The 13,906-nt window shown below is 36.1% G+C and overlaps 1 protein-coding gene across 1 annotated transcript in view; it reads left to right on the top strand.

Moving 5' to 3' along the window:
• The first annotated feature begins 985 nt into the window (after positions 1-985).
• The window catches only part of LOC131618190 (germin-like protein 8-14), a 39,958-nt gene continuing 27,037 nt past the window's right edge, over positions 986-13,906 (top strand). Inside the window, exon 1 of the mRNA XM_058889454.1 lies at positions 986-1,610. Coding sequence (XP_058745437.1) covers positions 986-1,610 — 625 coding nt within the window. The remainder of the gene's footprint in view (positions 1,611-13,906) is intronic.

Here is a 13,906-nt window from a genome sequence, read left to right as displayed (position 1 = left end):
ACACACATTTTTCATACTTTATACTACCTTATTTAGATTCATCCATTGATCTGGATGATAAAATGTTAATTTTATAGGTCCACTCATATTCAACTACTCAAGAAACTAACAACACCATATCAAAAGTCCTTCATTACGATTCACACATAATTCTTGTTCTGATCACGAATACATCTTATATACATTGTTAACCTTATAAGTAATATTTTCTTTTACATTAATGTCTTTATTTTACTCTCTTTGAATGTGCACGCAAGTGTGCGCGTGTGACTAAAAACATATTGATTATAGGTTTTTGGATTTCAATATCTAAATTTAAATAAAAAAGAATGGGCAATAAAAATAGACCATTTAAGTAATCTCAAAATAAAAAATTCTGCAATTTTTTTTAGCAAACTTTGTTAAAAAGACAACCAATGCAAATAAGGTGTAGAGTTATTGAGTCTTCTAAAAAAAATTGAAATTGAAACAAATATTCTTTGAATTTTAAATTATAAAAGTTTAAAATATAATCTTCTGAAAAGAAAATTAAATTTTAAAATTTCAATCAACCCTATAACCCACAAAATGTTTTTCTTCCCTTCACTTTATGTTTAAGGCATTGTAGCACGTTACATTATTTGAATGTAGTACTCCATCTGATCTCATTTATAAGAAAAAATTCTCTTTTTAAATACATTGAATAAATAATGTATTTGAACAACATATTGTCCAGATACATTATTTATTTAATGTATCTAAAAAATGAATTTTTTCTTATACATAAGACCGGAGATAGTATTGTGTAAAAACACAATTTTAATTATAATTGATAATCACATTATAATTGCAGTCTAATAAGATTGCGTTTGCAGATACAATATTGAAGCCACGTCTCATGATGTGGTCAACAATTTAAAATCATATCTCCACCTAATAAGAAAATTAATTCTATAAATAGCAAACTAATAACATTATTCTCTCATCCCACTTCCAATTATCATAAATGAAGATAGTTCTCATTACTCTTTTCCTTGTTGCTCTTCTTTCATACACCTCTAATGCTTCTTCTTTTACCAATGATTTTTGTGTTGCAAACTTAGGGCTTTCAAAAACCCCTTCTGGTTATCCATGCAAGTCAGAAACTATTGTAACAGAGAATGATTTCGCATTCTCAGGTTTTGTAGCCCAAAGATTAAAAAGCCCTTTTAATGTTGGATTTAAAGTAGCAACTGTCAATAATTTACCAGGTCTCAACGGACTTGGTATCTCGGCAGCAAGAGTTGATTTTGGTATAAATGGAACTGTACCAATGCATATTCACCCTGACGCAACTCAGTTAACAATTGTTGTTGAAGGTGTCATTACTGCTGGATTTATCACACCAACAAATGCTTATGTGAAAACTCTAAAAGCTGGTGATGTTTACGTTGTTCCAAAAGGGCTATTGCATTTTACAATTAACTCTAGTCCTGGAAAAGCTCTTGTTTATTCTGCTTTTAGTAGCGATAATCCGAGGTTGCATATACTAGACAACTTACTATTTGGTAACAACTTAGAAACTCGCACAATTAAAAAGACTACCCTCCTTGACGAACTTCAAATTAAGAAGCTTAAGGCTCAGTTTGGTGGTAGTGGCTAAGATTACAAGCATATGGTTCATCCTCTTTGTTTGTTTTAAATTTAGTTAATTATGTCAATAATATTTTTCCATAAGCAACTTATATATAGATTGGGAGTACTAGGGGTACTCCAACCCTATACAAGAAAAACCGATAGTCAACAGTGAGAACATAGAATTTAACAGCATAGAAGTGGGTTTTTATACCACTCATAGAAATTGCATTTTCTACTTCCTTGTGCCACTGATACAATCCACCACCAAGAGTACCACTGAATCATAAAAAAGAGCTCCTCACTACTAAACTTTGTATTGTTGAATATTATCCCGTTTCGTGTCTTCCATATACACCAACAATAAGTTAACCAAATAGCAGCAGCTAGCTTCCACCTCATTTTACCTTTCATCTCCAGCAACCAAAGCAACAAGAATTCACAGCAATTCTGAGCGGGCTGCACAGGAATACCAAGCCACAATTCTATCTTGTTCTTCAAAGGGGCCAGAGAGGGACAGTTTACAAACAAATGGGCAGCATCTTCTACCTGCAGATCACAAAATACACACAGACTTTGTTGGTGTTGTACAATGATGTTCCTCCTTTGAAGCTGTGCCCTGGAAGGTAATCTATCACGAAGCAATCTCCACCCGAATAACTGTACTTTTGATGGCACTGCTGCATCCCAATTATAAGCTAAACACATTTTTAACTCTGCAGTTCCAGTAGCAACCGGGTGCACATTAATTTTCTCATAACAAGTTTTGACTGTGAAACAATTAGACTTATCAAAGGGCCAAATAAAAATGTCTCTGGCAGTCACCACTGGGCGTATTCCAAACAAACATTCTTGCAGCTCCCCAAATTCCCTTGTTGCCTCCCGCCCCAGCACCACTTCACCTCTGATCACCTCCCACTCCCAAGCCATACCAGACCATTTACCTGAATTGCACACATAGTCCTCATTAAAAACCAGTTCTTTAGAGAGAGATGGGAATTGAATGGACAAACAGGCAGCCCCAATCCATTTAGTCTTCCAGAACAGTATATCCTTGTCGTCACCAAGTCTTGCTGTGATTTTAGTCATCACTCCACCCTCCTCTTCGCAAATCTTCCTAATATCCTTCCACCATAATGACTCCTTGGTGCCAGTATTGCTACTCCACAATCTTTTCCTCACATCTCCATACCTACCCTCCAACACTCCTCTCCATATGGCATTTTCCTCTGTCAGAATTCTCCAAGGCCATTTAGACAGTAGAGCTTTATTGAAGTTTCCTACATGTTTAATGCCTAGACCTCCCTCAACTTTTGGTTTGCAAATCTCTTTCCACCCCACCCAAGCAATGGACCGCTTATCACTAACCCCACTCCACAAGAAATTTCTCTGTATAGAGATAATTTCTTTCCTCACTGTTTTAGGGATTTTGTAAAAAGAAAATTGATAACTTGGCATATTTGTGAGTATGCTATTTATCAATGTCACCCTACCCCCCATTGACACCAGCTTACCCTTCCAAGAAGACAGTCTTTCCTTTAACGATTTTACTACCGGCTTCCAAAAACTTGTCCTCCTATGATTTCCTCCCACAGTGAATCCGAGGAACTTGAAAGGGATTTTATCCACCTTGCAACCTAAGAAAACAGAGCAGGCCTCCAGTCTGTGTTCTTCAATTCCAACCCCATATAATTTGCTTTTGTGCATATTGATTCTTAATCCAGACAACACCTCAAATCCTCTCAACACAGCCTTAAGAGTCCACAAGTTGGACCAAGATCCATCTCCAAACAATATCGTATCATCTGCGAATTGTAGTAAGCTGTACTCCACATCTTCATTGATCTTAAAACCCTTGTATGCACCACTGGCAGTTGCATTTCTCATCATACCAGCCAATCCTTCAGCCACTATTGTGAATAAGAATGGGGAGAGGGGGTCTCCCTGCCGTAGACCACGTGTAACCTGAAAATCTTTCGTTGGGCTTCCGTTGACAAGTACAGACATCGAACTCGTGAAAACCGTGGACTCCATCCACCTCATCCAACGAAGACCAAACCCCATACCTATTAGCATTGATCTCAGGTAGCCCCAGTCTACACAATCGTAAGCTTGTGCGAAGTCAGCCTTAAATATGAGACATTCAGCCTTGTTCCTCTTTGCATAATCTACAATTTCATTGGTGACCAACACTCCATCCAAGATTTGTCTTTTTGGAACAAATGCTGTTTGATTGGGAGAGATCAAGTTATCGATGACTTTCCTCAGTCGTGCAACAAGTATCCGTGAAATTATTTTGAGCAGTCCGTTTAGCAAGCAAATTGGTCTATAGTCTTCAAGCTTGCAAGGGATTTCGCACTTTGGGATTAAGACTAAAACCGATGCCGTAATAGCTTTTGGTAGTTTACCTCCTTTATGAAATTCTTTGACAAACTGAACAATAGATTCACCCACTACATCCCAACAGTTCTTATAGAAATCCAGGTTGAATCCGTCTGGCCCTGGGCATTTATCACCTTCACCTTCAAACACAGCTTGTTTTATTTCCTCGGTTGAGAACTCTTCTTCCAAAGCCAGACTCTGTTCCACACTTAACTTGTTTAGCATTTCACTCTTCAGCCGCGCACCTGGGGAGATTTCCTTCTTGAACTTAGCCTCATAGAAATCTTTAATAACTTCTTTTACCTCCTGAACTGACTCAACACACCTCCCAGCAGAGTTAGTCACTGACCCAATATAGTTTCTCCTATATCCAGCCTTCATTGAAACATGAAACAGTCTAGTATTGTTGTCTCCCTCCTTTGCCCACCTATACCTTGATTTCTGGCTTAGGATACTCTCTTTTAATTGTAACTTGTGCCAAAAGGATTCTTGGAACACCCTTCTGCTTACTAATTCTGCCTCTGTTAACTTCCTGTTATTTTGGACCAACTTTTCTTCCACTTGATTCATATCCTCCACAATCTCATCTAATTCCACCTCTACCTTTCCAAAAACATTACGATTCCACCACGTTAGTCTTCCCCTCAAACATCGCATTTTCTCTTTTACAATGAATGCTGGGCTACCTTTAATCTTCAAAGCATTCCACTCTCTATTGATGAATTCATTGAAATCTTTATGCTCATACCAGCACCTTAGCACTCTGAAACTTTTAGGCCCCCAATTCACGTTGCTACTTTTTGTCCACACAGGCTTATGGTCTGAAACGTCCCTAAGCCCAACCTCTTGTGCTACAATCTCCCATTTTGAGATCAGGCCTTCGGATAGTAAGATACGATCTAATCTACTTGCCGCTTTTCCATTTGGTTTGATCCAAGTGAACACTCCACCATTAACTTGCACATCTACAAGATCCATGTTGTCAATGAAGCACTTGAATTCTACCATTTCAATTCCTCTGCTATGCACTTCCTTCCCACACCTCTCCTCCCTATTTTTTACTGAATTAAAGTCTCCCCCCACCACCCACTCACCAACCTCTAATTTGTTCTTCCAGCTAATTAAATCATGCCATAACTCTCTTTTCTCTGCTAAGCTACATTGAGAGTAGACATTAACAAAGTAGTGTACCTTGTTATTAATCAGAGCCTTTATCCCTAGAAAGCCCTTTCCTGTAAAAGTAAATTCTGGTCTCACAACTCCCTTCCTCCAGATGGTTAGGATCCCCCCCGATCTGCCTATAGCTTCTTTTGCCGACCATTCGCAATCCTTTGATCCCCACAAACTCCATACAACCTGATCAACCATTTTTGCTACCTTGCTTTCCTGTAGGAACATAACCTGTGGATTTATTTTCCTTATTATTTGGGCAATACGCCTTTGTTTCATCGTATTCCCACTCCCCCGTATGTTGAATGTTCCTATAATCATTGCAACACCCTGTTTTTCTCCACCCTGCCATCAAACCTCCTCCTCCCATTAGCCTCCAGATTTCGAATAACAGCTTCGAATGCTTCGTCATCTTCATCTCCCTCCACGCCCAGCTCCTTAATTGAATTCCAAACCTTTTTTGGGACACTTTCGATAGATTTCCAAATTCTTCTGTTCCCAATTTGAACCCCTGAATCCGTTAATGAATCATCCGTGAATGCACACGCCGCAGCTGTCTCCATTTTAGACTCACGCCCTTCAGTACTTGGAAGCTTTGTGTTAGGTTTGAATTGGGTTTGGATCAGGGTTGTAAAATACGAAGGGGCATAGGGTATTTTCAACGATTCGTAAATGTCAACTAAAGCTTTCTTCCTGATGGGTTTAATCATTTTTCCTGGGCCTTTTTTTTCCTTTTGTGAACATGATATGGAGTCTGAAACTTCGAGGCCCACTGGATCCAGCCCCATAGATCCATCTACCACATTCGTGACCCCACACTCTCGGGCCCCACCATCTTTATTAATTGCCAGCATTGGAACACCCGCAACTTCTGCCCCATCAACAACTTCTGCCCCATCAACATCACAATTAATGGTTGACTTTCCATTATGGTTATTCTGTCCTTTAAGATCTCCCACCTTATGGGGAAGCCCATAATCCTCCTTTCCCGCATAGGAATCTGCCACAAAACTTGCATCCATCTCTTCAGCCGTCGGTTTTGTGTTACCTCCACTTTCTGGTTTTGAATTGCTTGACAAAGAAGCTTCCTTGTCGCCCATGCTGTCCTCCTCCCCACTCTCATCTTCTTCCTCCTCACACCACGCGCCTTCAACCCCTTCCTCATCCTCCGAATATGACCCTTCAGAATTATCATCTTCAAAGTTGTCACCAGGAACCACAATACGTTTAGGCCCATGCATGTCTTCCACCAGCTTAATTCTATAGACATGATCATTTATCTCCAGATTTATAGTTTTGTTCAGTACTAATGAATACTTGGTCCTGACCAAGAATCTCGCCACATCCAATCTTTTTTGTTCACAAGTTTCAGCATCTGAACAGATGTAAACACCCACTGAACAAGATAAAGATTCAAATACCTTTGGATTCCAAGCATGGCAGGGTAAACCAAAACATCTCATCCAAGTTAAACGTTCATTATCGACATCTTTTGGGGACCAAGGATGGATATCAGAAAACCAGCGTTCAACCCAGGCCTGATCTTCCTCAATCAATGTCTTAATCTCCCCCACTACCCTTTCCTCCAACAGACAGAGGTTAGCCCCTAACGGCGTGGCTTTGATGTTGAAATATCCTTCAACCTGGAGCGCATTTTGTATGTTATACGTCGTTCCCGCCACTTCCACAACCCCCACAAACGCGCTTGCAAACCTAGCCATATCCGCTTCTTCTATATTTATCTGTCTATGAGCAAATCTCGGCATCCTCTCATTCTCGCACCATCCTAAAATGTTTCTTTCTTTGTCTATCTCCTTGTATCTATTGTCATGTTCCTCTCTCCATCTACCTTTAACCACATTAGCATAAGTCGAAGCTCCACTTGTGTTGTTAATTTTCCTTTCTGGGTGCAATGCTTCACCCGATCTTTGTTTTATCTCTAGCTTCCTCTTAGTATCTGCCATCTCCTGGTATTCTTTAGCATTACTCTTGTTCTCCCTCCTGAATCTAGGGATATTAGCATGGAGTTTCCTCCCCCTTATGAAAAGATTATCAAGTTTAATGGCTAGGTCTCTTTCATCATCTACCTTTCTAAACTGCACAAACCCAAACCTCTTTCCTTTTTTATCCCTTTTTGGTGGTATTGATACCTCCATCACCAAACCAAAACTTTTGAAAGTTTCAAATAGATCCTTGGCACTCATATCTTCAGGAAACTCAGTAATAAAGAAGTTAGAGACTTCTACTTTTGTGTTTGCTTCTTTTCCTCTCCTATCACACCAGTAAGATCCTCTTATGTTATCCCTCCTATTATACTTATTCTTACGGACCTCTGACCACCCTCCATTATCCATGATGGTAAGCAAGGTTACTAAGACTATAAACTCACGATGATATCCACAGAACCTAAACTTCTTGCAAGAAATCAATAGAACTATACCAAAACCAAGGCCCCTAACCCTAAGGTTAGGAATTTAAGCCAAAAATCTTAATACAGTAAAATCAATTCATGCTTGAAGTAAGTAGTGAAAGGATATTGCAGAATAATGATTTCAAAATACTAATTATGTCAATAATAAATGTTATGTGTGTCTTTATTTTGCGTTTTTATGTCAATTTTAATTACAATAATATAAGAGGATGACATGGTTCTTAATTTCTCGCAATCTGTTATATAATTTAGATTATTGGTGACAACAATAGAGACGTGAATAACATCTAATATAAATAATAAAAAGTTGAAAATAATTGTATAATCCTTCATATATACTAGGTCTTTTCACAAAAATTAAGGAGAAATTTTAAATAGCTAAAAATGAATGATAATTTTATCAAAATAATTTTGTTAATTAGTGATGATTTCCCAGTAATATTTTTTTAAAGTTTGTGTCTAAAAATAGTTATATTTTTTATTATTATTTTCTTTCTTGTTTAAATTACTCCAAGTGGGCTTGATCTAAGAGTAATTTAGTAATTAGTGGAATATGAATATTTATATTGTCATTTTTATTTCATTTATTTTATTATCTCTTGACCAATGATTAATCCTAAATAGTGGTAGCTGTAGAATCCACCATTATTGGTGCTTTCATATTTTTTTGCAATGCCTCCCAAGCTCACAAATCCTACACGAAAAGACCTTGATGATTCTCTTCAAGTCACAAACCAACATCATGATAAGCTCATTAACCATAACCACTACTTTGAAATAGCCATGGAAACAAGCAATCAATCATCTTTTGCAATCGAGATAGCTGGAAAATAACAATCGAAACTCTTTATGGAGTTGGGTAAGTTGGATATTAGCATTTATGTACACATGGAAGTTAAGTTTGCACCACTGACCTCTCTTATGAATCAATAGTTTGCTTCCATACCGACATCTTCCTCACAAAATAGAGTTTATGCAAGTATAGCTTCTTCACATATGAACCCTACTAGCCTTGAAAATCACATCATCAACAACTATTTCCTAGATATGCATATACCCTTACTTACTTCCCTTTTCCAAAAAAGGAGAAGTATACCAAGTGTTGACTTATCCACTGCAAAACCACAACCCCCACTCTCTTTTTCCATGCCTCACCTCTCTTACACTCTGCACACTCAACTTTTATAGTCGTTAGACCAACCTCTTTTCAATCATATTACACTTAACAAAATCATGTATTTCCCTCATTTCTATATAATAACAATATTCTAGAACTGTGTTTTAGAATCCCCAAAATTGAGTTAGGAATTTTTTATGGAATAGATCCTCCAGAGTGGTTATTTCTTGCATAACACTTTTTTTTTTTTTTTTTACTTTTTATAACATTTTTTTAGAAAATCGATTACCCATGACTAATTTTTTATGAAACGGGGAACTCTTGGATGGTGTATGTACATATTTCAAAACTTCAAATAAACTTATTGGAGCACTTTTCTAGATTTATTGAGTTGCATTTTGTTCTTTTAGGCTATGAAAACCATCAAGCTCTACTATTTAAGCTAACATAGCATGGTTATGTTTTTGAATACGAAGCCAATTTTGAAAATTCAGGAAATAGGATACTAGGGTTACCACCTGAATTAATTCTTAAATATTTTATAGCAGGTTCAATCGAAAAAATTTGAAATGACATAGCTATCCAACACTATTACTCTATTTCACAAGTTGTGGGACTAGCAGCTAAAAGAGGTAAAACCTAAATTTACAAAACCCTCGCCTTTATTATCCCCAACTGAATTATCAAAAACCTTACCCTTTCCTAAATCCCATAACACCATCTAAACATGAACCACATCTGTAAACACAATCTTAAATCATTTACCTATGCGACGTACAACCTTAGCACAACGAGAATAGCTCATAGCTCAAGGTTTTTGCTTTAATTGTGATGAAAAGTTTGTTCTTGGCCATAAATGTGCAATAAGAAAATTCTTCTTGCACATGCAAAAAATGATAATCCTATTGAAACTCAAGAGACTAATGAAATTTAAGATGTAGTGGAAGTTGAATCTAAAACAAAAGAAACTTATTTTCAATTACAACCACAAATTGTTATTGGCCTAATTTTCAAAAAACCCTAAATTTTAAATGGTTACTTGATGGTCTATATGTTATTTTTATAATTGATAATGACATCACACATAAAATTCTCCAACCACATATAACTCAACATCTCAAAATCCCCGCCAAAACCATCTGTAATTTCTCTGTAATGGTGGGACATGGCTCTAACTTACTATGTCCCGACGACGTCCTATGTCCCACCAATTTGCAAAATGACATGTTTTTCGTACCATTCTATTTGCTTCCAATTAATGGTCTTAAGAATGTAATGGTTGAAAACACTTGGGCCTTTTTAAGTTGATTTTGCAATACCCAAAATATCTTTTACCTATAACAATCAAGACGTAACAATTTTAGTTGACCTTAAACCCCTTACACCCTTAACCTACAATCACCTTTGATATCTACTCGAAACAGACTCCATGCTTCAATGTACCTTTTGCTTTACCAAACCCCTCCCTTAAGATATACATCTATTTACCATAAACCAACCCAAACAAACATTACACACGCTCTCTACATCCCTACCTTAAGCAATAAAACCCTTAAGGCCTATCTCCCAATAAACCTTATGATCACCACACCCCTCTTGCACCAATCATTTCTCCCATAAATATTAGGCCTTATTGGTAACCCCAATCATAGAAAGAAGCCATTACCGCAATCATTAATGACATGCTTCAAAAGGACTTAATCAAATCTAACAATAGCCCATACTCGATACCTATTTCACCATTGATGAACTCTTTAATGAGTTGGGTTCTACACGTTATTTTACTATGATTGACTTAAGGTCAGGCTACCATTAAATGCAAGTTATACCATATGACACTCCCAAAATGGTGTTCATAACTTTTTATGTGCACTATGAGTTTTTGGTTATGCCTTTTGGTTTAACTAATGCTCCTAATAATTTTAAATCGATTTTTAATGATTTACTTCAATCTTAATTAAAACAGTTTGTTTAAATTTTCTTCGATGATATTTTAATTTACAGTCCTTGTTAAGTGATCATGTGTGTCACCTACAGTTGATTTTAGAATTGCTTGTTTCATTCCAATTTGTTGCAAAATTATCTAAATGTGTGTTTTCTGTTTCTAATGTTGATTATTTAGGACGCATTATTTCAATTAATGATGTTACTCTAGGTCTTATGCTGATTTAAGTAATACTACACTTACTGATGCCATAATCACTCATGACTCTTATGGGTTTTTAAGCCTCACAGACTTTTATAGACGGTTTCAGGGATATGTTACGTTTTTCTAAATTTTCAGGGAGCACATCAATCGATACAACATTTAAAACACTAAAACAAAGACAAAAACATCAATCTTGGCTTTTATGAGCTTCTCCAAGAACCTCATTCTAGAGACATATATTTCTGTTATCGCCATAAGTTTGTTGACAACTTATTTCAACCGATTAGACAAGCTTGTTGTGTACATTTTTAAATTAAATCCAACCCAAACATAGTCTCCAAGGAAATAAAATCATGGAATTGATGATAGACACTTACAATTATGGGAAATATGATCATTCAATCGATTATAGCTCTTAGTCAGTCGATTGGAACACCTATTTTGGAGCCCTTAGCCAATCACTAGTGATTACTTGCAAGAATTACACAATCAAATCATCCAGAGGTGCATTATAAATAGGTATTCATCTCTCACTTTTTTTTATTTCACATTATTTACTAAAAAAATGTGTGTGTTTGTGAGATTAGTCTTTCAAAATCATCATGGTTCCTAGAAGGACAAAGTTTTCTTCTAGTCCTCTCTCTGATTCCTTTACCACTCAACAACAAGAAGTGAAACTCCTTCAAGACTTTGCAGACAGAATCCTTATGAGAATTCACACCCTATACTCAGAAGTCTTTAAATATTGTGAATTCTTTAGGACTTTTGAAGAATTATACCTACCCACATTCCTCTGCATCCCCTCAAAAAATGTTTATCAACCATTGGTCAAGATGTTTTTATAAAATCTTTACTTCACTGATGGAATATCCGAGACTGAAGTAAAAAAGGCATAGGATACCTGTGTCAATGGAAGAGTTTAGAAACATTCTAAATCTTGCCCATGAAGATATTGTCCTCGAGTCCAAAGATTAAGGATACAACTTCAATCTCAAATTTGTTGCATCCTCTTTGATAAAGAATCCATCACCCTCTATACCAAGTCCAATCATTGCTAGATACATTCCCCTTAATAATCATGTGTTCCATTATATGACTAACCACATATTTCTTCCAAGAAAAAACAACTCTGGTCTCATAACACAACTTGATGTTGAAGTTGTATGTATTAGAGAACAAAATTAATGTGAAATTGGCAAATCAAGTAATACAATACATGATGGGAAACAAGAAAGATGAAGTATCTCTACCATATGGTAATTTGATTACAAAGATCCTAGAATGCACTTGATTTGATTTTGAATAAGAAGATTACACAAAAGATGTAATAAAAATAGGAAATTTTGTTTTAGCAACAATTATATATGAAATCATCAATGGGAAAGTGACTAAAATTCCTATTCAAATGAGGAGAAGAGAAAAGAAAATGATTGTTAGGGGTGAATTAATGGTATTTTCATGTGTTGGTATAACTATTTTTGGTTCTAAACTTAAGCAAATTGTGATAGTTTCATGGGTTTTTCGGTAAGAATTGAACTTTATAAGTTTAGTTCGAGTTGTAAAGCAAATCGAGTCACTTTGGGTATTTTTGATGCAGGTTTGGAGCTGAAAAGTAGCCTTACAAGAGCATGAAGAGGAAAGAAAGCTAGAAGAATCAGAAGCAAAGCAAAAAGGCAAGATACAGCAAGGCCGTGCCGCGAGAGTCAAAGGCTGCGCCGCGCCAAACCCACTGTTTTGGGCCGCGCCGCGGGAATTCATGTCGCGCCGCGAGCACGGCGAATCAGGAAATTTTATTATAAAAAGAAGCCCTTGCCGTCATTATGGGTGTGCAACTTTTGGTGAATGAAGTTAAGAGAGAAGTCGGATTCTGCAGCAGAGAACAACAATTGAAGGTGGATTTTACACGAATTGAAGAGATTCTTTTGATGAAGATAAATACCTCAATCAAACTTTGTGTGTTCTTCATATCTATGGAGAGCTAATCCTCTTGTGTTGAGTTTAAGGTAGTAGTTAACCTATGATCATGCAATACCATTGATTAATTCTTATGAACAATTGTTTGAGTTTATTATCAATAAGAAACCTTATTTTTATATTAAATTATTGTTGAATCTTTGATCGAAAGAAAAGGTTCGAACTTTTGCCCTAGGTTATTATATTGATTCATTCATAATTTGCAGAGATGGAATTGTGAATGAATTTTCATAATTATCGTGTTTTATTACTCTTATCGATATTGATATTCTGAGAGATAGAATCTCATAACGGTAAAAGGTTATCTAACTTGATCTGCAGACATGGGATCAAGTTTGAGGATAAGTGAAGATAATAATTCAAACGATGGTTCACTTACGATTTAATTAATAACTTGCATAGGAATAGGTTGATGAACCCTAAAGCTCAACATACCTCCTTTATTGTTAACTAATTTTTAGCATTATTGTTTTAATAATTATTTATGTTTAAAGAGTCAATTTAGGATAATACAACAAAACTGCCTATTTTTACTCACTCAAAATAATTAGACTATAGAACGGCAGTGATATTAAATCAATCCCTGTGGATAGGATATATAGAAAATATTTACCCAAAAATACTTTCAACAATGATGAAGAAGCACCTATAGAGTAATTAGACGATTTCAACTATAGTAACCCAAAACTACCCTTAACTGGAGACTTACTCAAATTCATGATTAAAAAGATTGATGTGCTTAATGACAAAATCGACTTCATAACCTGACACGTTATCCTAGACTCGAGAAACTACCATGAGATTTGTTCTTAAATGATGATTTTGTTATAAAATAATCTCACTTATGTGTCTTAATTCTATGTGTTTGCTTTCTTATTTTGTTGCTTCAAAATTATGCAAGTTTCCTTGTTATCTGTACTTTGAATTTTATCAATTAATAAAAGGGTGGTGTTTTTCCCTTTCCTAAATACTATTATGCCTATATTTGCATATTTGAATTATCGCAATGCATCTTTTACCCACATTTTCGATTTTGATAAAGGGGAAGAGGGATAATCATAGGGAGAATAGAGTATACTCTTCACTTAAT

The sequence above is a fragment of the Vicia villosa genome, linkage group LG7 (genome assembly GCF_029867415.1).
Source record: "Vicia villosa cultivar HV-30 ecotype Madison, WI linkage group LG7, Vvil1.0, whole genome shotgun sequence".
Classification (NCBI taxonomy): Eukaryota; Viridiplantae; Streptophyta; class Magnoliopsida; order Fabales; family Fabaceae; genus Vicia; species Vicia villosa.
The sequence above is the reverse complement of the archived record's forward strand: the minus strand, read 5'-3'. Positions and strand labels throughout refer to the sequence as shown.